This window comes from Paralichthys olivaceus, chromosome 18 (genome assembly GCF_024713975.1).
Source record: "Paralichthys olivaceus isolate ysfri-2021 chromosome 18, ASM2471397v2, whole genome shotgun sequence".
In the NCBI taxonomy this organism is placed as follows: Eukaryota; Metazoa; Chordata; class Actinopteri; order Pleuronectiformes; family Paralichthyidae; genus Paralichthys; species Paralichthys olivaceus.
The window spans coordinates 3,646,581-3,672,497 of NC_091110.1; the positions used below are offsets into that span (position 1 = coordinate 3,646,581).

General features: G+C 39.4%; 1 protein-coding gene across 4 annotated transcripts in view; it reads right to left on the reverse strand.

The window, feature by feature from the left end:
* clip1b (CAP-GLY domain containing linker protein 1b) overlaps positions 1-25,917 on the reverse strand; it is a 33,445-nt gene that overhangs the window by 6,236 nt on the left and 1,292 nt on the right. The window contains exons 2-18 of one of the 4 annotated variants that reach the window (XM_020082277.2): positions 24,736-24,960; positions 24,004-24,381; positions 23,782-23,915; positions 22,472-22,596; positions 22,159-22,363; positions 20,784-20,981; positions 20,056-20,159; positions 19,400-19,460; positions 17,840-17,944; positions 16,658-16,819; positions 16,450-16,545; positions 15,466-15,523; positions 15,265-15,362; positions 12,698-12,772; positions 6,757-6,863; positions 2,754-2,793; positions 2,509-2,552 (exon numbers count right to left, since the gene is read on the reverse strand). In XM_020082277.2, coding sequence (XP_019937836.2) covers positions 2,509-2,552; positions 2,754-2,793; positions 6,757-6,863; positions 12,698-12,772; positions 15,265-15,362; positions 15,466-15,523; positions 16,450-16,545; positions 16,658-16,819; positions 17,840-17,944; positions 19,400-19,460; positions 20,056-20,159; positions 20,784-20,981; positions 22,159-22,363; positions 22,472-22,596; positions 23,782-23,915; positions 24,004-24,381; positions 24,736-24,844 — 2,099 coding nt within the window. In that variant the 5' untranslated portion in view covers positions 24,845-24,960. The remainder of the gene's footprint in view (positions 1-2,508; positions 2,553-2,753; positions 2,794-6,756; positions 6,864-12,697; positions 12,773-15,264; positions 15,363-15,465; positions 15,524-16,449; positions 16,546-16,657; positions 16,820-17,839; positions 17,945-19,399; positions 19,461-20,055; positions 20,160-20,783; positions 20,982-22,158; positions 22,364-22,471; positions 22,597-23,781; positions 23,916-24,003; positions 24,382-24,735; positions 24,961-25,917) is intronic. The other 3 variants (XM_020082278.2, XM_020082279.2, XM_069513586.1) reach the window with 3 other exon arrangements.

Genomic DNA, 25,917 nt, shown 5'->3' on the forward strand with positions numbered 1-25,917 from the left:
CTCGTTTGTAGTCTTTGTGACTATAACACATCTCTCATCGTCTACAACACTTCTGGCAAAATCAATAAGAGACTTCACATTTAGGCTTGCTATGTTGGCACACACTGAACTGGGATTGATTTAATTAGACACTGAATAAAATGGGACACTAAGTCTGTGTAGTTTGTTTTTTCAAGCTGATAAAAACAATGTTCTACTTTCTTTTCCTATTCAAGAGAAATAAAACAAATGAGCAGATACAAAACACACAACAAACTAAGGATTTAATACAAATTCACATCCCAGAATCTCCTTTTTATGTGTTGAGAACTGCCTCCAGAATCAATTACCACAGCTCAACACAACAACTGGCACAACATCTCCATGACATGAGACTGGATGAGCCGCACATCGTTCCACTGCATCACATCTCCTGTCTTTTTTTTCACGTTCACCTGAGAACACACCATCTCTCTCAACGTCTACTCTTTCTGCTTTCATTGCACAACACCTCCTCACTTCCCTCTGGTCAAAACCACAGAGCTGTCAGCTTCTCTTCACATCCCGCTGCTGCTCCCATCTTATACCAAATGCACATCTTTCTTCCATTACTGTCATCTGTCCTCTGCTGTCTGCCATCCTTCGCTTTATTTTACGCTCACTCTCAACTTCACTCGCTGCTCTGTAGAAGTGGTGACGTGTTTTAAACTGAGATTTTCACAGCTTCCTTTGTTCTTAGACTTAGAAAGAGCTAAAATAAGGCCAAACAACACAATGAAAAGATGTACAAACTAAAACCACATCTTCAAACTGTCCCTTGAAATGTCCTATCAGATGTCTGCTATTGTTCAAACTAAGAAAACTGTTAATCTTATGCAAATTTAGAAAACTACATTTAATCTACATCGGTCACTGAAGGGTTGGTTCCTGATAGACAGATCCACTTCAGATCTGGAAAATACCCGGATACGTGAAGCTCTGACACCAATGACATGGAGCTAATGTTAGCAGCTTCTTATTTACAGCCAACACCAGATACAATTAATAGGAAAATTAATAAGAATAATAGGATTATATTAGTCGTAGGTAATAAATGTTAATACTTCCACTGAAACGTTATTGTCTTGTTTCTTGTGCTCTCCAAGACGCTGACTGGATTGTGTAAGTGAAAAGACACATCCCTGTTTTTGTGGTTCAACACAGTGGAAACCATGGATACAATACATCCAGGGTGGAGACTCTTCTCAAGAGAGTGTATTAGCTAATATTTTGAGCTCATTACATCACCATGGTGAAGGAGCTTGAGTATTTGGATCAACTAGTAAAATAGTGTAAAAATATGTCATAACAACTGATTTCGATCAGTGATCAACACTTCAGATCTTTTGCGTCTCGGTTTATTTTCTGCTTCGAGCCACTTGTCGTCCAGTGACAGATGATAACAGACCTGAAGTGAACGTTTAAGTTATAGTTTTTACAGCTTTAGTTATTTATTAATGATGGAAGCTAAACCTAATGAGATATGGTTCAATAAAATGCTTTCAAGATCCCAATCCTATATTTATAAATAATCTACAACAGTGGGTTGGTTTATCTGAAACCGCCATACATGGTTTTTGTCATATTTATTGTTTTTTTAATTTATTTTGGTTGGTGATAGTATTTTTTCCATCTCTAGCCCCTTTAATATGTGGAGTAACCCTGGGTTAAATTCTGCAACCACTTTTTTTGTATTTCTTAAGTTTTGATTTAATAAAAACTGAAATATCTAGAGCATTTTTTTGACATTTTGGAAAATATGCAATCTCACTTCCCTGATAAGATTCAAATAAAAAGATCATCACCACTCTAATATCTGTTCATTGGAGATGAAGTTATAGCCAGAAGTTACTGAAGCTTGGCAGAAAGATTGTAACACAGCTTACCTGGCTCTGTTCCAACTGTTCCAATCTGTTTCAAATATCCAACTACCAGCACCTCTAATATTCACTAAGACATCACATCTTATTATTGTAGTAATGCAACAATTATTGACACAAAACTAATTGACAAATATTCAGATAATTTCAAGTCACTTTTAAGAAATCTAAATGAGCTGGTTTCAAGCTGAGTATTTGCTGCTTTGATAAAACTGTCAGCAGATTAATCCATGAATAATAAAATAGAAATAAGAAATAATAACAGCAATAATAAACAGCTGCAGGTCTATATATTTTCTATGCTATTCAACTAGATAAACACAAAACAGGCTTTAAATCTACATAAAGCTGTGTTCAAGTGTTATTTAATGGAATTAAAATCAAGCTTTCACACTGAAAGTTCATTCTATAGAACTTTCATTGTTACATGATTAATGTGAGGGATTTAACGATTACTATCAACAATCAATCGTTTAAAACGATTATATTTAAATAACACCAATTTCTATTTTTTACAACTATAACCAGGAAATGACGAAAAGTGGCTCCATTAAAGTCAGAGTACATCAGTGTAAGTGACTTTACTGAAATAAAAATAAGATCGCATTACCTGGTCTTCATGTCCGGTTGTTGATTGTTGCGATCGTCGTTGTGCTGAGAGGCAAACAAACACAAATATAGAAGCATTAAACTCGAGGCTTAACCCGTCTGCGCTTTAGGAGTTCAGCCACAGCAGGAAGTCTATCCTCACGATGCCAAAACCTATTAATCAAATCACCGTGTCTGGTTCAACAAACACTTACTGCAGGATGAAGGTAATAGTTTCTATAATGTGAAAGTGGGAAGGGTCATTACCTCGTCGAGAGACTTCTGGGAGGCCAGCTTCAGCTCCTCACTGAGAGGGAAGACAGAGAAAGGAGAGGTGACTCACTTTTTAAGTCCTTTTAGTGCTGCACTAAAGGTTTCTATATTATCTGTGTCACCGTCACTACAGTATATGCTTAAATCTAAGCCTGCCAGATGTTAAATGGGTTCACATCTGTTAAGCATGCACACAAAGATAACTTGAGTTGTACAGTCACTGTTGTATGATCCAAATATGCATGTCAGTAGTAAGGTGCAAAAGAGGTCAGTGCTGAAGATCATGCATCCAATCTCCCAAGTGTTCCAAAAAATAATAATTTAACCCACTGAAGTCTCTCCGGTCATCCATAAAACAAATAGAATAGAATACCGTAGTACATTGAAATGTCCTAATTGTCATAGTACAACAAATTTAGCTGTGTACCCCCAAAACATCCTCTTATTTTGGTTTAAAAGACATATATGAGTGTGTGCAATTGGTGTGGCTTGATTGCGGTGTCAGGTGATAACTGTATCTATCTAAAAAATTACAGCAAACCAAGGAAACTGTACCAGTCTAACTCTTTGATTTATTTCATATAAACTACATTTTTATTCTAAACCCAGCTGCATGTCGGTCAAAGGCAAAGTCAGTTTGAACTACAAGCATCTTGAGTTGATTCGCTGCAATCTACTGTAAAGATTTATAATGATCTACAGAGTAATCTTTCAAAAAGCCATCTGTTGCTGTATCTCTGCTGCTTATGTCGACTACTACACTCTCTCTTTTACACATCTTATAGGATTTGATGACTGTAAAGCCCACAGTGGTTTATATTCTCCTCAGCACTAAGATATAATATGCAAACAACCCCGAGTGAAAAACTCAATCAGGATATTAAAAAGCTGATAATCTAATCTGTGCATATGATCAAAGTCACACTTATAAGTCTGGTTTATTTTTGGATGGTGGAACCAAATGATTTGCTGGAGAAATTGAGTTTAGCTCCATGTGGGTCATTCATAGGATTTGTGTCCAATGAGGAACTGTGGAGCTCTGCGTGACGAATATCCCAGTCTGAGCCTCATCTGGGTGAAATATTTAGCTGCCTGATGTATAATGACATGGAATGTTTTATAAAGAGTGTTGAAATGAAACGTCACTGCTCTCCCAGACTCAACCGATACATAGGTCCACAAAACATAGCAAGACAAGTGCTCTATTGCAACAGACGAACCACAGATTCACACAGAGAAGGAACCAGGTAGGATTCAGCTTTTCCACTTTCAGATGTCACGCTGTTTCATACAAAATAACAAAATGTAACACCGTTTATTACTGCAGGTTAATACTCCATGTTATGCAAAGAAGCAGAAGAGAAAGATTGTCTTCATTGTCTTTCTGCACCAATACACATGAATACACCTAAACAAAATTTTAAAGCTGCATTATTTCATTGTTTTGGCAGCAAGATTGACATATCATAATGTGTTAACTAGTGTATTGCATTGCATTCACCTAAGAAGCTTTTTTAAATTAATTAGATTATAACCTTGGAATTCTGAGAAAAGGTTTATCCTATCTCCCACCATATCCCGCCTGTGTGGGTTGATCCTGTTTTATTCTGGTTTGGGTTTGAGACATTGGTGCTTGTGTCTTTCAGTAATATGGACGCCATTGTTATTTGTCTGCTTTGTGCAGGCACCTCAGTACTTGTTCAGACGGAACGTATAAGGATTATGAGTTCTCATTCATTCAGAAAAACAGAGCAAATTTTTTTTTTTCCAAAGCGATTGCAAAATACTTCTGCAACATACTTTCTGACTTACTGAACCTTTCTGTGCCACTCAAGGTTTCTGCTGAAGCCATGTAAAAAGCCATTTAAATACATCTCACAGTCATAAAGTTACATTTTTTAATGTATGTGTGAATGCATTATGTATTTTTAACAGTTATTGGACAACAATGGAGCTTCATAGGAAAATGATACATGAGCAGAAAATATTTGCGATATCAAACCACAAACTGAAAGCTAATGTTTCCTTCTTTAAACAAAGGGTTTCATTGGCTTCCATAGACAAACCCATCAAGATTTGAGATGGAGTAACACAAACAGGGTGTCAAATTCTGTGCTGCGGTGGATACAGCTGCTCTTTCAGATGCCACAAAAGCCTCATTGATTCCACACAAACAAACACATTAGGAAAAACACACACAAACAAACACACACACACACTCTGATGTCACTGAAAGAGAAGTGGCCATGTTAGAGCCAGGCGGTCCTAGGAGGAGACGCAGCAATTACATAACAGCAACAGACTGAGGAAGGATGTGCCTCGGCAAGGATGGAGGAATGCAGTGTTGGTGCAGGACACGATGGAGGTGGAGGTTGGGAAAGAGAACCCAGCCATTGTGGTGATTCACATGACTCCTCAGTGTACAGACATGTGCTTTTTAATTATTAAGGCAGGATAAAGCAGACAAAGGTGGATGAAGCTGGTTTTGTTTCAACTAAACACATTTTTTCTTCGACTCCATCTGCTGCTACAGGAAGCTGTAATTGATGACTATAATTCAGCCAGTTACATCCAGCTGGAGCTCTGATGTCACAGCTTGGGACTCTTATGACTCAGGGGAGGTGTGGCAGGATGACGTTGAGACTCAAAAACGCATGCATGGAAACACACCACATACACACACACACACACACACACGTGCACACACACACAACATACATACACAAGGTCTATAAATAGACCTCCACATGAGACTGGAGATCCACCACAAACACAACAAAGTAAAAACATGCTTGTAAAAGATGGATTTTTTTTGACTGTGCATCAAAAACCTCATGCTTCAGCAGAACAATCACTCTGAGATCTGCTACTAATTCATATTTTCTACAATTATTTTCAAGCAAATACTGTGAAAGCAATATTTCATAATCTGTTTATCTATTGCTCTCTCAATTCATGAGTTCTTAAAGGATGAAGGGGTTTTCATGGTTTCAGTCTGAGTTTTCTGATACTGTGGAACATTAAGTATTAAGTTCCCATGGAATCTGTTTGCTATGGGTTACAACATGAGCTTATTTATTTTTGCCTGCATTTGTTTACATTTTGGGAAAGTAATTACATTAAAATGATCCTAAAAAAGCTATTAGCAGCTCTATATTACTACATGTCTATGAATGTATAGACAACTATCACTGAGGAAAACTTAAAAAAACCTAATGATTGTTAGGCAAGCCTTTTTTTTCTTATTATATCTATGCTATGGATGTTTATTCATTTTTCAAAGATAATGAAAGCATAAAACACACTGAATCTAAAAGAAATGTTATGGTTCTGTGTAGTTGTGATACAGGGAAGGTGTATGAATATTAACACAAAATAAACAATGTGTTTTAAAAGTGTTTTTTTCTCATTTGTTTTCATTGATTTACATATAAAACAGTTATGTAATCCATTGCAGTGAACAACTATCTATCTGTCTATCTATCTATCTCTCAGTCCATACAGAGACAGATGGAAACCACGTGCATTTGAAAGGATCTTGGCATTTTCAGTCAAGACTTTAGAAATGTTTATATAAAAGCCATAAACACCCAAGGAGGTGGGAAGTTTCCTGACTATTGTTCTCCACTCCAATATCATGTCCACAATCTCAAAATAGAAGGCTGCAGCTCATTATGGGATTTACACAATGGTTTATAGTTGGAAATGTGTTTCCAGAGAGTTGGAGATGAAGCCACCTTAATACCACACTTGGCATTTCAGTGGTCGACCATTAAAGACACTGTTTACATGTTTGTATTGACTATATGTAATTAAATCAAGCCACATTTGCACACAGTCCTTTCTCTGTATAGGTTTACAGTGGAGCTTGGAAATGCAAACTGGATTTTTTTTAATCACCAAATTTTACCACACCACTCTAATGAACTGGCTGGCTGCAACCGTTATTGGATACACGAGCCAGGAAAAAGAAGCATCAATTATCCTGTCTACTTACATTTCCTTGCAGAGGACTCCCATACGCTGGTTTTCTGAGCTGCTGCGCTCCTTCGACAGACTGAGCTCCTCCTGGTATTTGGAGTTCTGCTGTTTCAAAGCCTCAAGCTGCAGAGGAACAGACATATGGATGAAATGTAAGAGGGTCTGAAAGATATCCCTCGAGTAAAGACAACAAAGGACATCACAGGAAGTAGAATTCTTCTCTTTTGCTCATCTTAATATTATATGTATTCAATAACTTATAGACAAAATAGCACTGGATGTCTATGACACTGAAGAAAACTTAAAAATGTGAAAATTCTGAAGCAAGTTCTTAAACATCAACATTTTGATTACATCTAAACATTACTTATCAACCGTTATTCACAATTCATTACAGATAATGGTACCCTCGAGAAGTGTAACTGAATGATGTCAACATATGTTTAATGTCTGTGTTCAGACTTGATTAAACAAAGAGAGTGATTTTTGGCTAAAAGTCACCTCACACAGTATCTTTGCCTCCCCGTTAACTCTTTTGTGTTTGCCTCACAGTGATTAATAAATCGACGACCATGAACCCCGTCCCCAGTTGAAGTCGAAACAAATAATTTCAGCTCTACTTCACCCCACAAACATGTGTTCAACATCACATTTATAAAATCATCATAAAACTTCCAAAGAAAAACTGCTGATAGATAAGATCCGTTCTGGACCATTAACCATAATGACAGGGAGTTCATAAAGTACATGATGCCTCAATATTCCTGATGAGTCAGCGGACAGTATGGGTTAAATCCACGTGAAGCTAAAAATAAAAGCCTTAGAGGCATCAGTTCAACCTCACCTGACGCCAAGTTTCTTTTCTTATCTGACTCAGACGTCTGGGACTCCAAAAACATCAAAAACTCATCGTCTGACTTCAAACTGCTTCTCAGACACGTGCAGCTCTGTGATACCAGTGGCTCTAACATGGCAGCAGTCAATAATTAATTAACAAGTATGACTTTGAAATCAATGCTTTTGCTGCAACTGGCATCAGAACCTCTTGTTTAATGTCTCACACTGTGAGCCGTCTGCTGCGTGTTTGTGTTCACACATTGTTAAGTGCGTTGTCAGCTGTGTTTTGGAAGCCTCGCACGTGAGTTTCTGACTTTGTGACGCTTCAATATTCATCCACACCCCCAATGTGAGATCTAGACTATAGAGAGTGCTGAAATACACACATGAGCGAGTGTTACTACACACAAACACACAGGACCACCTGCACGGATTATCTGATGCATGCTGAAATATACAGAGAAAACATAGGCAAATAAACACAAACATGCGGAATGTGCACAGCTTCAATGCTGGAAGAGAATCATAGGCTATAATAAGAAATCTGACTTGAACACCAAAGTGAATAAGAATTTAAAATAGTTAATTACATCAAGTGGAACAGGAGAACAGTTTATCACAATGCAACTGAAACGCTCTTATATGGGCTGACAGTTCAGTTTGAATCCCGTGCTGGAAACTGGCAATCCTACCTGATAGTGAGGCGAGTAGATATTACTGGAGTAACCTTGATGCAGAGCAGCTATGTCCATACCTACACACAGATCACCACTGTTGGATGTCAACTTGATGTCCACCTGCTAAACACAGCAGCGTTGTTACTACACCTCCGCTCTCCCTCTTTAGTCTACACTATAACATGCACAGACTAACACAAGCTGGGCATCAATAAAACATCAGCTCTCATCCCCCGCCGCGCACAACCGCGAGAGGCAAATAGAGAGCGTGTTGCCTGAGCAGCCTCCCTCTCGCTCAGAGTCGGGTGAAAGAAGCTGAGCACTTATGTAAGCCTGAATAAGCCCCTCCCTGACTCACCCCCACCACTACACTGGTCACAGTCTTGATTCCTCACTCTCCAACATTGTTTGAGCGCACACGCCTTCAGCGCCTCACCTTCCATTCATGGTGAATCACAGATTCTCAAATAGAAGAATCAGCTGCAACTCCAACTGCTTTGCTTTCATATTGAAAGGTCAATAAATCCAACATGCCATTCATACTGTACTCTCTTGTTGAACTGTTTTTTCAGATTGTAGCAGCTGTTACACAAACTGCAACTATTGGTCATTTTCACAAACGCCTGGTTAATTAATTGAAAACGGAACATCACAACCCAATGACATGTTGATACTGTTGTAATATTCTATTCACTGTTACAGAAGACAAAATCTACTCATCATTTTCTCAAAAAAATCACTCATGGGATCTGAAATTTGAAGGTAACCTCTTCATGTCTGTTGTTTTGTCAGACAAATATTCCAAAGCCCAAATATATTTAATAATACAAAGAAATAATATCTGAGGCAATAAAACAAGATCAATAATTATTGCAATATCATTTCCATCGATAGCAACATAATAAAAGTCCAATATGTATTGATATAATGCATATGCATTGTGCAGCATGAGGAGGAGGTATAACGCATGATTGATCGACCTAAGATTAATAAAATACTCTGCTGTTTATCAAGTGTCATTTTCTGTGTGTATATACTAAAAAAGATAATTTTAGCCATATCCTCCAGACCTAACCTAAGGAGATAATCAGAGGATGCTTGGTATACTTGCTTAAAAATGACTTAAATGAATTCATATAGCTGCCAGTCATTTCTGTCGATTTAATCAATCTAAAGAGAAGCAGCTATCCACGACTAAGAAGCTGGAATCAGAGATGTTTTGACAGTTTTGCTTGAAAGAAATGACACAATAAAAGGTGTCCCCATTAGGGGTTCAGAAGAGATCATAAAAATGTGATAATCAAGACATAAAAAAATGTATCGATTGTCAAAATTGTTGATCAACTGATAGATTAATGAAACTCATACAAGCTTAAGACAAAAGAGGCAGATATCAAGTCATCCACCCATTAACTATAGCAATGTTCTGTCCACTAGGGCATCATCATCATCATCATCAAGTTATAACAAAAATTAATATACACACATATACTTGTACATCTTGTACATCTATCTTATTGAGGACACTCGTTTGGCATTATGCATTCCCTAGCCCCTTACCCTAACCTTAACCATCAATGTCCTCACTCTGTAGGTTCTTGCTCAAACTGGACATCACATCTGTACACACACACACACACACACACACACACACACACACACACAAACACACACACACACTCTGACATGTGCAGGATTACATCACAGGCTACTGCGTCATGGTTAAGTGGAGAGAGGAGGCAGATGTAGCAGCGTCCTGCTGAATAATTGCTCTACAATGATGCATGTGTGTGTGTGTGTGTGTGTGTGTGTGCATGTGCTCCTTCTGTTGAAGCTACAAAAATGTATTTTTTATTTTTTGATGATGGTCTCATTACTTACATTATTCTTTCTGCTTTCTAGATGCAAGGGGATTTGAAATCCATTTCCCGGTTTGTTGTTTGTTCCAGCCTTTAAATACTGTTTGTTCTTATATCTATATAAGGATGGTGTGTAATTGTTTATAAAGAAATGTATAAATAAACACAACTCCTATGACGCATTGGTAACCGTGGTATAAACAGTCAATGAATGAACAACATAAAGGTTCATGTAATATGAAATATCTAATATTTATTTAATATATTTGTTAATATTGATTAATCAAGAATTCATGCATTTATTTAGAGTCACTCACTCTTCAATTACCATTACAACTGAGCAAATTCCCTCTGATGAAGACCATGAGAAGTTGGTGAAAGATCCAGATGGAGCTCAACATGTTTGATAATAATGCCAGTTAATCATTTGTACATGTGTATAAACAGCTAATAATTGCTCTATAGCACACTGTACGGTTTTGTTCGTGTGTATGATTATTGATCATTGAATATGATTTCAGAGGTATATTTATTTACAATTTATGTACTAATCATGCATACTTGCAATAATTAATAATTATGCTCATTAACCACATTAACACTTAGAATGTTGATGTGGCTGTAATGACTTTAGGGCAAACAGTACATTTTTTAACAGTTCATAAATTCTAAACAAAAAGAGTTAAAGTAAAATAGGTCTGTATTTATAGAGCAACTTTTGAAGTCTTGACGACCACTCAAGCTTTTTACAGTACAGTCTTGCCATTCACCTATTCATACATTCATACAGTGCATCTATGTGCAGCACTTTCTCTGTCCCACATCACTCAGCAGTAGCTGTCAGGGGTATTTCAGGGTTCAGTATCTTGTCCATGGACATGAGCATGCATGTAGGAGCTGGGAATCAAACCACCAACCTTCTGGTTTGGGGAAGATCCTCCTGCTACCACTAAAGTTACGTTTTTCTTATATCAAAACGCTTTGGGAGGTAGTTACATTCGTAGTTATATTTGTGCAACACTTTCACATTCATTTAGTCTCCTCAAGATAAAAAAGGTAAAGTATTCAAAGTCAGCAACAGCAGGAGAGTACAGCTGCATTGCTGAAATATGGTGCCTGATGAAGGTTTATGCCAGGGAGTGACGAACATATAAACACTTCCAAACAGAAAGCATGTTTATGTTCGGTCCCAAGTTTCCGCGTTAATCTCCTATCCATTTCACTCGCTGTAATGAGGCCGACCATCTGGAGCGCACGGACAGCTGCTGTCAAAGGAGATCAACGTACAGCAGACGAGCAGGAGGACACCAGAGAGCCACAGACTGAAGGAGTGGCTGCAGGTGGACAACAGTTTAAAGGAGTGGCGGGAATTATGATGAAATGATAAAAAGATGGCAGTCAGAGACGTGCAGGAAAGATGAGACAGAAAGAGTGAGGCTGACTGCAGTACCCCATGCGTGGCTGATTAAATGCGAGGACTGGGACAACGTCACATGCAGTCAGTGTGGGATTCCTGATGCGAATGCGCAACAAAAACCCTGCAGGCGTCAGATGCTAAACTTGTCTGTGTGCATGTGCAAATCCTTTCACAGGGCCGTGGATACACAAAGTAACACATGCACGCGTTCTTCAAGCTTTCTCTGCCTGCTGAAACAGTTTACACAGGGCTATAGAGAGAGTATTATTTAGGTATTAATAGAGTTCTGAGTGTAATACCACGGGGGCCACAAGTACAAGGAATGGATTAAACAATTTTCATCTTCTCAAATAAGCTGCAAACGATAGCATGTCTGGATAACTAACTAGTTACTTTAAAGGCCCGGGAGGATTTTATAACTTAACTACATTAGTTTGTGAGGTTACGTGAAACAAACTGCACCAATCACAGATAAGAAATCTGTTGTGTAGTATATCTCCAGCGTGGAACCTGGTTCTGGAGGTTTACTCTGTAGAACCAGCTTGTAACTTGGCATGACACAACATTTGCCAGACAAATCGGCCACTCCTTAACTGAAAATACTTTTTTCTTGTCGCATTAAAAATTAATAGCAGAATTTAACCTCTGACTTGCTTGTTTGAGTGTGTACAGTACACTGAGCAGCCAAATGGGGGTAAGTTAGAAAGACACTGAGAGCCAGAGTCATGACGTTACTATAACTACTGATGTTACTTATTCAGCATTTCTTTGTTGTGTCTTTATGAAAACTTAATGGCTTTAAGAAAATTACATGATTACTTTGCAAACACAGAAAAAGCTACGGCTTCTGCAAAAATAACAAGATGTAACGTCAGCTGTCTAAAAGCATCAATACCCTCTGTAAACTCAGTTATTACACACACATGAACCAACCACCCATACACAGCTCGCTCATGGTCGCACCTCTTTTGTCGAGTTGTGACATTGTTTTATCAAATAATGACATTACAATCAGCAATGACATTACTAATACTGCTGCTGTTGAAAAGACTCTGATCCAAGGCTGGAGTTTTAATGATAAGCGTAGTTATAAATGTTTTTGTTACTTCTGGATCAGAACCAGGAAGTTGTGATATCATTTTTTAAATGGTTAAACCAGGGACTCACCTCTGTCTCCAGCATCTTATTCTCATCAGTCATCTGCTCAAGTGACAGAGCCGTCCCCTCTGACTTCTCAGTGGCCTGAAGAAGATACAGAAAATGTTTTCATCGTTTTGCTCTGCCAAGAACACAAAATCCTGAGATCTAAAGAAAACAGGACCACTTTCAATAATTCTCTTTTCTAAAATTATTTGAGAAAATCTTTATGAATTTCATCTGTGGTTTTGTGTACAGTCTGGGTTTTTAAATCATAATATGTCTGTTTTCTGAATTCTGTTGAAAATGGATAATAAACCTTTTAATTAATGCAACAGTCATTTGAACCAATGTTTTTTTGGCCACTTGGGGGCAGTGGAAACACAGCAGAGCAGTAGCTGTAGATAAGACGCATATTTCCACCATATCAAGTTGATATAGTTAAGTCATTAGCAAACAGATGCCTATTTACAGATTAGGCAGACAGCGAACAACATTAGCATTCATTTGTACTCATGTAACTGACAAAGTCTGATATTCACTCTCTTTTAGCTCTAGTTTGGTCTACTCCAATTCCTGAGAAGAATACAAAGGGGTCCAAAAGGTTCCCTCTGCTCCATTATGTTCACCACTATCTCTAAATATGTCTCTGAAAACAGCTGCCCCAACTGATGCTAATGAGAGCAGTGAGAGTGAATCAACACATGAAGTCTGCTGTAAAACTGAAACAAACTCAAACCCATTAAAGTATGCGACGCACTTCATCACTATAATCGCAAATAATTAATGTGATCTGTTGTTATCGTTAAATATTGATTGGAGCAGCAGTTATAATCCTGTTTTGCAACCAGACAGCTAAGCAGCATTATGGAAATTTCAAACATTAACTTCCAAGTGTGGACATATCGTCAAAATCACTCTTAAGTTGAAGCCAAAGTCAAGATGTAAAACATTAGCCCTCAAGGAACAGAATTCCATTTATAACCACAAAGGTCAAAGGTCAAATATATCTTGGCTAAATAAAGAAACAAGGCTCACTGAGACCCTCAAGATTGTTCAGTTTCACTTTTACACCCTGTGGGGAAACAGAACAAACAAGACTCTAGTAGTTGTGGTTGTAGAAAAGCAGGGGACATGTATAATAAGCGGATGCCATGTATGCACTGCTGTTTTAGCCTGTATTAATCCTAAGTGATGGTAAGGAGCCTCTTTCTGCTGCTAAGACGTCTGACGTGCAGAAACACTGACTACTAGAAATATACGAGCATAAATACTGAATGAGTTAAAGCACAGTGTTCCTGTATTTTCTTTATATAAGTAATGAGTTCATACAAGAACACAAACAAACACAGTTTATTTTGCTCATGTTGGCAGGCGATGAGTTTCCCTCTGAAAAAGGACTTCAGGGATGTTGGTCTGGCAAATATAGTGAACATATAGGAATTTCTCACCTCATAAAACATCTGCAAAACTGCATTAATGCCAAAAAGCTGCATTAAAACTATTATCGACCAACAGTCAATATTTCACCTCTGTCATTTGTAAAGGCACAAATGTGTTATCTGACAAACCCCTGTAAAGCAATACAAAACATCTTAGAGATCCCTCCACTTCGTCTGACATGAATTAATGGATGATTCTGCAAACTTGATTATTCATACAATGCTTTCATTGTGTAAGTGTAACAATTAGGTTTTGATATGCAGCCACAGCTGATGTACTTTGCGTAAAGCTATAATTAAAAAAAAGAAAAGTGGTCGTATTATTTAATCCACATGGGAATGAGCAGATTGTGTGCATGTGTGTATGTAATGTTTTAACAACACTAAATTAGCCTGAGGAGAAAGTCAGATTCTTTTACTCTATGAGAAAGAATTCTTGAGAGGTAGGATTAGTTTAGGAGGGATCATTGAAAGTCCCAAAAAAAGTTAACAATTAGCATAATCAGAGCAATTACTTTTCCATTTCCTTTCACAGAATCCCAACAATAATTTGCTAAGACTGAGCTACCTTGGTGGGAGTCTGCAAATGCCAACACACTGATTCATCGTCTACATACACACATTATTCAAGCTGCCGTCGGAGGCCGCAACAGGAGCAAGTTTAGCTCTTGGGCTCTTTTCTGTGCACTGCACGTACAACAATAAGAAGACTGGTAACATGGGGTCAAGAGTGTTGTTGTACCAGTATCGTGCACTGAGTTGTGATACCAGCAGATTATTGTAATACATAAACTAAAAACTCACAACATGCAGCGGTAGAAAAACAAAAATGTGAATAAATACTCTTTAACAAGCAGAACACCTGCGTTCACAATGTATTTAAATAGGAAAGTAAAAGTACTAATTTTACAGTAAAAAGTATCGTGACATTATTACATTTTTGATACAGATGCATCGTTGCTTCTGCAGCATTTTATTCTACTAGCTCCCCTTGGTTCAACTTCAACTTTCAAGGTGGAGCTGCTTTTGATGACTTTGTATGCAGTTATGAAGTTTTAATGCACAATGGGGGTACTCAAGCTACGTCCAAGCACTTCAAAGTACACCGCCTGAGTAACTGTACCAAGTGATTTTCCTCAACATGTGTTAACCTACCTGTGTCAGCTGGACCTTCAGCTCTTTCTCTCTACACTTGCTCTCCTCTTTCAGGGTCTGATAGTCTTTCTTCGACTGCTCCACACTCTGCTCCAATTCTGAAAGAAAGCAGAAGGTCATCGACTGTTATAAAATCTTGAAACAGAAATAGATCACTCACTATTTAATGAGCATAAAGATGGTGGATATAGATCTGTTTACCTTGCATGGTCTTTGCTGTCCTCCTGTTTTCCTCCTCAGCTATCTCAAGCGTTTGTCTCTGAAATGGAGAAACATCAGCTTGACTACGGGATAATCACTTACATGGCAACATTCTTGTACCTTGAGCTAAGCAGGCAGTAATGAGCGAATCCAGAGAACATGCAAAGTTTGTGGATGAAATAACTCTCTTAATGAGGCCACTTTATATGCCCATGAGCAAAAGACCTCACAGTGAAAAAATCTGTAGTAACAGACGTGCATTTCTTAGCTACATTTAAACAAACTCCGTAGGATGTTTTTGCAATTGGATCCGGACTTTCTCCAGAGTTTGTCTTTTTGACATGAACAATGCAGCAGATGCTCAGCTCAGACGCGTTCACATCAACACTGAAATCTGTATCTGTCGCGTGTTAGCATGTCTGGAAGTAACTTAGGTCAGTCTCATTTACAAATCAATGAATGGTAACTGAGAAGCCTGAAAATACTTGTGATTTATTGAGAAACTGTAGCAGGTCAGAAGATGTCATCTGAGTGGGCGGTCCATCATATGTGGCCCACGACATATTTGCATTCACACAGCAAAAATACTGTGGCCACGTGTGTCCCAGACCACCTCTGAAAGTGGTCTGAGTGATCTCAGGATGCATTTGGGTGCATTCAAGTACAGAGCACTTGTGATAGGATCACTCAAGACTGGTGTTAGTACCAGGTCTGAATTTAATGTTGAGTTTATCAGAGCTGAGCTGTAATGGAAACTTGTGACATTGAGGCTTTGAGCACTGAGGAAACAGCATATCTTTGGACAATTACTTGCTACTCATGACAAAATGATTTTTCTTTTCTTGTTTTTCGTTCCTTGTTTAAAATAAAACAATAAAATGAAAAAGTCACTAAAGCATTGAATGTCACTGTATCTTTCTACCGTGTTTATTTGTGTTTATTAGAGAGGCAATATATTAGTTTCTTTCTTTCTTTCTTTCTTACCATGCTGCTCAGCTGCTGTTCCAGAGAACTCTTGTCCTGCTGCACAGACTGAAGCTCCTTCTGTTTGCTCTCCAGGTCAACGCTCAGCTCACTGATCTGTTGTGGAAACATCCATTGCACACATGTATATCTATAAAAAATGCATTTTCACAGTAGCAAAGCACACTTAACAAGGACATATGCCTATTTCCTAACGTTTTCCACAAACCCTTTTCTCTTGAGACTGTGCCTGGGCCTTGAGGCTGCTAATCTGTTGCTGGGACAGAGACACAGCATCCTCCTTCTGCTGGGACGCCCGGAGCCTGAGCTGGAGATCTGCCACCTCCCTCTCCAGCTCCATGATCCTGGAGCGCTCAGACACAGTGGCCACCTGCGGCAGAACGTGCAGAGAGGGGGCATGAGTGGGAAAGAGGATACAGGAGAAGCTGACAGAGGAGAAGAGACCTGGATTTTATAATGTGAAGCACATATGAGGAACTCTTTTGACCTGTCTATTGTAATGTGAGGGAGCAGTGCAACTGAATCAAAATGAAGTAAACATACAATCAGCTACAATCATTACATTTTATATTCTTAGAGAAGTCATGATCAAAAATACACAGTATTCATTTAATAAGACAAACCTGTGGTTGAGCCATCCTAACATGACCATGATTCTAAATGTTTACTTACCAAACTACTGGAAGTCGTTGGAGAAGTGTTTATGTAAGTAAATCTCCTGCTTTCTAAATTTTATAAATAAATCTATGCATTTATGAACTATAGGAAATATCATCATAATCACACACTATGTTTTTTTCTGGCTTATTCCTACACACATACTGTCCTGCTGCACCAAATTTCCGTTAAAGTACCAAATTTGGATTAACCCGCATTTGAAAATAGTCTCCAACAAATGAATGTTTCCTCCTGATGAGACTTGTTTCGAATAAAACTATATATTTGAGAGGTATTTTCTAAGTTTTAAATCTTTGGTAGGAACCAATGAGTTTGGGGCTGAGTGCAACGGACAGGGCAGAGAAGTTTGAACATTCAAAGAAAGACGTGACTCATTGTTGGTCTTTTCATGGGATTTGCTGCAGAGGAAATGATGCCAGCCTTATCCTTTAAGTCCAACAATGTCAAAGCACAGGCATTTCCAAAATGGGTCCTTTAATAGGACTTTCATGCACACATGCATCATTTTCAGGAATATGGCCCAGGGTTATTGGAAAAGCACAAGGCCAATGAGCTTTAAGCATCACTATGCCAGAGCTAGTTGGATGAGGCTACATCGGAGGCACCTTCTGATAAATAGGACAGTTTACATAATGTTTGCACTGTGGTTGCTTTAACATATCAAAAATCACATCACTCAGTCCTGCGGTGGGGCTGGGACAGCCAGCATTACCCTAGTGTCCTCTAAATCCCTCTGGAGTTTTTCAGCTTTGGTCTTTTCAAAGAGCAGGCTCTGCTCAAGCTCCTTTATGTGGGCATGCTCCAGCCTGGTCTGCGTCTGTTAGTAAGAGAGAGCAGGAAGAGGAGAACAAACCAATGCAACACTGACATGCCAGCCAAGACTTTAGAGAAAAGAGCAGTGAGTTGGTAAGAAAGCACTGATGGTTCCAATCGTTTCAATTACATCAGTTGGTTGTGCTTGTTCTGCTCAGAGGAACATCAGCAATTAACTGTTTTGATTATCTCATTCTGACTCTCATCTTCTTCAGAAACTTTTATTTCTCTTCTAGTGGCACCTGAAGGAGACTAATCCAGGCAGGAAGTCCTCACAAGAGTGACAAAGAAGCAGATAAAGAAGAGGAGGATGGAAGCGCAAAGGATGACTGAAGACGAGGCAAGACAAAAACAGCTTTCAAGAAGAGGCATATGGATGAGAGGATGATGAAAGGATAGTTATATGCAAGTACTGCAGATGCATGGGTAGAAATATCTGAGTGAAAGGGTAAGTGAGTTAAGCATGGATGAATAAATAAAAGGAGCAGGAAGACAGGCATGTCTTAAGAAGAAATGAAATGAATGATTCAAAGAGCGCAGGAAAAGGAAAAGCTGATTCAATCATAAAATCTTTATTTTTTTTTAAAGAGGAAGCAGTAATTTAGATTTAGATCTGTGGCCCCTTTTTTAACCATTTTGAAATCCCTTACTCAAATTTAAAAATTCAATTCAAAAAGACTTTATTGTCATTGCACAGTCGTACTTAGTACACTAGCACAACGAAATTGTAGCACAGTCCTCCTCGATGCCAAACATACAATTAAAAAGACACAGTCCACTACACAAATTTAAATAAAAATAAAGGGATTCCAGGACCAAAGGCATTTAAAGATGCGGATATTCTTTAAAAATAAATAATGTACCGATACATACAGGTAATATGCACCGTTATAAACAAATATTACACTAAGTGTTTTATTTTGGGGAAGTGGCAAACTGTACAGAATAAATACTATATACCGATATAGCTGGATAATATACATAAGTGTTTTATTGCACCGATGATGCCCCGAAAGTGTTTATTGCACAGAAAAGAAAAGGGTTGGGTCCCACAGTGTTATTGCACGTGGCCCGCAGCTGAAATGACACATGATTGAGTCAGATATTTGCATTTTTATCTAACATTACTATAGCCCTGTTGTAAAAACTGTGCTTTAACAAAATAAGAACAGAGCAAACAGAGCAAGTACAAGCAAAGGGGTCAAAACCCATGAGAGAAGTGCAGAAGAAGTCTTAATTTATAAAGAACTAAATGGATAAGGAAAAATATGTTTTCAACTGATTTGACCAAGTTTGTGAAGGTGTTCAGTCTGATAAAGTAAAGCAGCACTAGAAAAACTGATCCTTGAAGAGAAAAGATGATCACACAGAGCGGAAAGAGGAAGTAAACTTGTGTAAAAGTAATTCATTATAATATAATTGCAATAACAGACAGACAGACAGATAGATAGATAGATACCTCCAGGTCTCCTTTGGTAATGCAAACCTCTTCCACACGAAACTGCAGATCCTCCACTTTTCTGTCAAACAGGAACAATAATAAAACTCCATCATAAATATTAGATTTCAATATAGATTTTTATTTAATTATTAAATGGGAAGTGAATGAGGTGCATGAAGCCCACATTTATAAAGCTGTGGCGCCTTGGGATGGTCCTTTTAGTGTGATGGTGAAATTTTATTATATATCATCCGACAGTGGCTTCTTGAAGATATCAGCTGAGTCAGTGGCACTTATTCAAAAGATTGAAAAAAAAAAAACCCAACCAGACTTTTTAATATTCTGCTCCAATGGTTTTATGTTGTTTTACCATGTTTTTCTTTATCTTTTATGTTTGGACACTTGTATCTGTTGAAATAATAATAATCAGCTAATGAATAATTCATAATTAATTTGGAGCAGGAAGGACATTGTGCTGCTGGTATGGTTCGGAGAACATGATAATTTACAGCAGAAAAGAGAGATGAATGCAAAGTCACTGCAGACAAAATAATTGCCAGTTTAGTTGTGCACCTTGATGCACTCTCACAGGCTCTTTCTTGTCTGCTGTATCTGCTCTCACCCCTCACATTGCACTCTGTGAACAGTATCATGTGTAAAGTCAGACCCCCCACCTTTTCTCCTCCTCCAGCTGGTTGAGCAGTTCCACTTTGTCTCGATCGGCTGCTTCCACCAGCGAACGCAGTTGATCCAGCTTTGCCTCCATCTCGATGGCATACTGAAACATCCGCAAACACAATGCAGTCTATTTAACCTTTAATTCATACTATTACAAAATCTGTGAAAGAGCTCCTACACATTGTCCAACGTGCAATATTATTATTAATATAAAATCTGATTAGAAATGATTTTTGTTGTATGAATTTTTGCTGTGGGCCTCGTAGTAGTAGTCGTATGTGTTGCTCTTGTAAATGTATAAAAAAAGAAGACTTGATATAACTTTTACATTTGACTGTTACACAAGTAAGATTTAAGCCTCTGTCAATTAGAGGCATCATTGTGTCATCATAAATATGTGATTCTTTAAAGGTGCGCGTTAAAAAGGTGTTGTGGGTAATAGCACGAGACACGGAGAAACAACGTCATCCCATTAGTCATGTTTTCTGACTCCAGCCACTGTCCAGATCTAAGAAATTCTTCTGATTAGGTTTTGTGTCTTCTGTCATATATTTAGTCTATTTTAAATGTTTTTGTTTATTGTATGTTTAGTTCAAAAAAAAGATTTTTTCTGAATGACTAGTGTTGAACTAACTTAAATAGCTGTGGGTAAAAATATAATTTAACAACTACTTCCAGCAAGCTAACTAACATCAGTGTTTTTACGCTTAGTTCCTGTTCTCACCTGATCCCTCCCTTTCCTCACAAGAGTCAGCTCCTGCTGCACCTCTCCTGCGTGGCTGGTCGCCTTTGCAACTTCACATCTCTCAAGGTCTCTCTCCGCCAGCAGCTGTTCAATGTGCTGCTGCTTCTCCTTCAGCGCCTCCTGCAGGGCTGTGGTGCCAGAAATCTTCCGAGCGTACCGAGCAGATGTCTCCGTCAGCTGAAACATCACAGCATACATTTACATATAACACCATGCACTGTCTGTTATCAGATATTATTTTACAGGGTATTTTAGACTGCCACAGAATAAAAGGTTTCTGTGGTTCCTAAGGCCTAAGGGTGGCAGGCAAATTTCCCTGCTGTGGGATTGATAAGAAATACTGTAACCAAATAGTTTTTTTGCCTGCATACACCAATGCAAAACATTACATACAATGAGGCCCTAGTGTGTAATCATGTGTCTGAAACTCAGGGGCGCAGTATGGGGCGGTGGAAGTTAGGACAATTCCAAGGGCCCCTGTCAGTATTCAGGAATTGTCCTAACTTCCACCCCCCCAAATCTGCTGTTTTCATTATTTTGAGATGATGATGTTAATTTATGTTGATTGAAAAGTTGATGTATATTTAAGTTTGTTCGTTTTTTTTTAATCTTTCATTAAAGTTAAGAGAATTTTCCATTTCGAAATGTTACAATAAAAAATACATTGAGACTGTAAAAGATGGCCTTTAGCACATTTTTATGGCGGCTTTTAATCTTGCATCAAATAGTGAATTGCCTATGTTGTATGTAGACTGTTGCATGTGCAGCTCACTAGCAGTAAATATTGTGCTAGTACTAGTATTGAACAACAAGAAGCAAGACAGTTGCAAGCCTTTAAAGTTAGAGTTATGTAAATCTTTTGATGGGTCAGTTAGGTCCTAGAGATGTGGTGACAACAGCTGCGCAGGAGGGGGGCCCAATTGTTTTGTCATGGGGCCCAAAATTCCTAAATTGCACCTGTATTTAGTTCACTGGCAACAATTGTAATTTATTTTTAGCACATGTAAGGCTTATGGAGCCGCAAGCAAACAGAGTTCCCTTCCTCTTGTGGTCAGGTTGAGACAACAACAGCACTTTGGTTGTGGTCGGTGAAACACTGACTGTGGTTTCAGCTGAATAAATCCTCCAGTTTTATGCTTTGAGACACTTTGTCTACATTTAACCAAGAGGAAGAGTTGTGATTGCCTAAAAAGTTCATACAAGCTCAAATCATGATTCAATTCTGAAATTGGTAAAACAAATGATGACAAATTTTCAGCCTCCACATACACTTACTCAGCTAAGACACAGTGCAGTTTGGGGGTGAGCTGCAGAACCAGGTCGCATAAAGCCAACAACATTGTGTGGGTCTTACCAGTCCCGCTCGGCTGGGTTTGCCGCTGATTGACGAGGTGGCGGAGCTGAGCGAGCTGATGGAGGAAGCGCTGGGACTCCTCTTGAGAAGGGTGGACCTCCTCCGTGAGCTCTTTGCCTTGGTAGGTGTTGTGCAGGGGAAGCCAATACGCGTCACCTTGTGGACCGGGGCAAACAAGCCAAACCTCGGCATGCACTGAAAGTACCTGAGAGGTTTGCACCACAGAGTCAGAACCCGAAGACAGAACCAGTGACAGCTGGTTACTATAGAACTGAATTAAAGCAGATGTTATACATTTGTCAATGCTCTTTACCTGGTCCCTGCTACAGCTCCATCATTCTTGCCAAGTGGTTCATCTAGTTCGACTCCACACCAGTCTCCCTTGGCAAAGTCCGTCTCTCCAAGGAACCGCACTACTCCTGCCTTTGTACCTCCCACCTGCACATGAAAAAAATTTGATAAAAGAATGTTTGATTTAGCAAGTTATTGTCTTCTCTACTTGAAGTATATGAAGCTCGCTGATCACTGACCCAATAGGTTTACGATACATTAGGATGAAAACCTGATCAATCCAAATTCACATTTGTTTTAGAAAAATAGTAGATTATTTATATTGTCGCCGTGAGATTGATTTCCGATTCGAGATTTCTTCTAAGTGTGATGTTTCTGTGTTGTAGGTTTGTGTGGGTCCTTTCTCTCCCTCCCCTTTCTGTTCTTTCTGTGTGTGGCAGGGGGCGTGGATGGCTTCTCCTGCAGCAGACGAGGCACACTTGCTTCCACTCAGCTCATCAACCTGCCCATAAAACCCTTTTCTTCACTCCACTGCTCTGCCAGATAATTCCATCTCGTTCGGTAGTTGCTCTGCGTGTGTTCTCTGTTAATGTTCATGTTTTTTCTCCGTTCTGCTCAGGTAATCCTGTGTGCCTTGCTGTTTGCCAACATTGTGTCTTCAGTGCAGAGTTTTTCTTCCATGTGTTCAGCACTCGTGCCGTCCCTGGGATTCTAGCAGCCAGCCTGCTCTCAGCCTCCTCTGCCTGCTCTTCGTTGCTTTTTGTTGAGCAATAAACTCTTTAATTATCTACACGCCTGTGGAGTCTGAACAAAATCAAGACTGACAGTAAGACAGATATAGGGTGAGAATAAGAATTGTCTTTGCATGATAACCAAATTACTGTAAAGCCATTTTCAGAAATGAATTCCGGAGGATATCTGCATAATCTGCGTCTAGACTTTCTCTGAACAACGCAGCAGGAAATTCTCTGCTCAGACGTGTTCATAACAACAGAGAGATCTCCAGAGTGTTCAGGAGAGGGTTGGTGCAGCGGGCCGAGGCAGGATGTAACATATTAATTCTGCTGCAGGGATTACATGTTCTTGTTTACAGCACATCAACAAGCCCTTATCACGGAGAGGTCGTTAGACATTTCGTCGGTGTCTTCTACATGGATGGTGCTTTTTCATCCTCAGCTATTTGTGGTTAGTTTTTTTATTTTTGTGTCTGTTGTTTCACATCATCAACATCATCTACATGCCCACACACTCTCAGTGAATCAGCAGCTTTAGGCGATATAACTACTTCTGAATGATTATTAACTCTGCTCAAAAGCTGTTATGATAACTTACCAGCACACGGTCTACCAGCCTCAGCTCCCTTCTGTTCTTCTTCATGGATTCTGTGTCTGAGAGATTTGACACCGACTCGCTGGACGTGAGCATACGGTTTAGCACGCCACTTGTCCTAATGCCAGTGCCCTGAGCTGAACAAAGAAAACATTTTTTGCTGTGTTGATGTGACATAAAACAAGAACAACTCAAAGAAGTACTTATACATTTGAGAGATGTTACCAGATGAGGTAGAGCCAACGGGTGCAGGCTGGACTGTTGCAGAGGCTGCTTCTGCTGGGCTGGGCTGGCCCCCGTTTTCCTCCTTCTCTGGCAGTGCAGTCCTGGATAGCTTTGAAGGCCGCGTGAATATCCCCCTCCCATCCTCACACTGGAAGTACCGGACCCCTGCCACTGACCCGTCATTCTTCCCGATCGGCTCGTCCAGCACGATGCCCGCCCACTGCCCGGGTGCGAACTGTGTGCCCCCGATAAATTGCACACAGCCGGGCTTGTTGCCATTGACCCAGACCCTCTCCCCTAACTGGAAGTCACCACTTCCATCTGGAGTTGGGGAGGTCACACTAGGGGGCTTCTCAGGAGGAACTGGCTTTGGAGTACCTGCAATCACAATTTCCTTTTTATTAGCCTTTTGTCAATTATACAATCGTATACAGGTCAGTTAAAAACTCAAACTTCCCCTCTATCTCTTTGTTTTTACTAAAACCTTGGTCCTTACAGCATGTGCCTTTGTTGTGGAAGCAGTGAAAGGAGCAAGTTCAGGACACACACCAAGAAATACTGTGACACTGCAGCTCTCTTTTAGTTTCAATATTCAATTTCAACTTGTTGCAGTATGAGTGCAGATAAGCCACACTTAATTATTTTATTGTGGAAATGAAAATACTCATGACTGCCTCCACCAACACTCACATATTCAAAGGTTAATTGTTGCAAGAACTGCTTGGGTCTTACCTGAGGACGGAGATGTCCTTGTTGGCACCCCTGATGGACGGACTATTTTACTGGGGGGTTTGAGTCCGCTGACCTTGCCTGGTGTCGTCATGGCGACTTGTTTGTCCATGGCTGCGGATTAGGAGAGGTGTGTGGGGCGTCTGGCCTGATCAAGGTGGAGGACTAGGCCTTCCCCACCACCCCACACTGTCCCAGTATGAGGGAAGAGAGCTGAAACAAGCAAAACTGTCCACTCAGTTATTTTAAAAACAATAGAACAAATCAATGAACTGGTACACAAATGTCACAGCTGCAACAAGTGTGGGAACATGACACAAACTTAGATCCAATAAAACCAGCACCGTAACCACACCAGGACCAGTTCATTTTCTTCTGTTGACTAGTTGTCAGAAAAACCATAAAAACCTTTTCATCTGCTCTGCAGTCAGTCAATAAACACGACAGTATCTCAGTGGGAGTGGCTCCGCTGCTTAGCGACTGAGCTCTGGACCATCCTCAACACCTCACACAAGTCATATCGCAATGTTTATTCCTGAGCTATAAATGATCACGCTAGCAAAGCTGACCGCACATCACATGTAGTTTCACTCTATGTCCCTGCTCTGGGGCCATGAGGACAAATGCCTTTTCATTAACTGCACTTGTCAAATTAAGAGCGACTGATTTTTGACCGCAGACGCTAAAATAAGATGGTTTCCCCCTGCAGGTCTGTGAGAGGTGGACAGCAGTTTGACTGTGCTGCTAATTTACTCATGAGGCTGATGATTCACTTTAACTGCAACTAGGTCAACGCCGACTTTATGTTTAATTTACCAACAACTGTGTGTTCAATATAATCACAATCATAGGTTACATAGACAAATATAGACATAAATATAGACATAACGAAGATAACAACAGCTTCAGCTTGTTGGTAATTTTGAAAGCAAATATGTGAAACTTTGAATTAAATCAACTTGATCTGAGTGATATACTTATGGAAGTTTGGGGCCATTGGTTTGGTTCTGCAAACCCTCTGACTCTGTTTTATATGTATTGAGGGACAGATGTCAAATACCACATAGTTTCTTTACAATGGTTGGTTTGATTACAGGAAACATTGGAAAGAGTATAAAGATCCTCCAGTGTGAGTGCAGGCTTGATGGATTATAAAGCAGGTTTGGAAGATGGGATCTCCTCCAC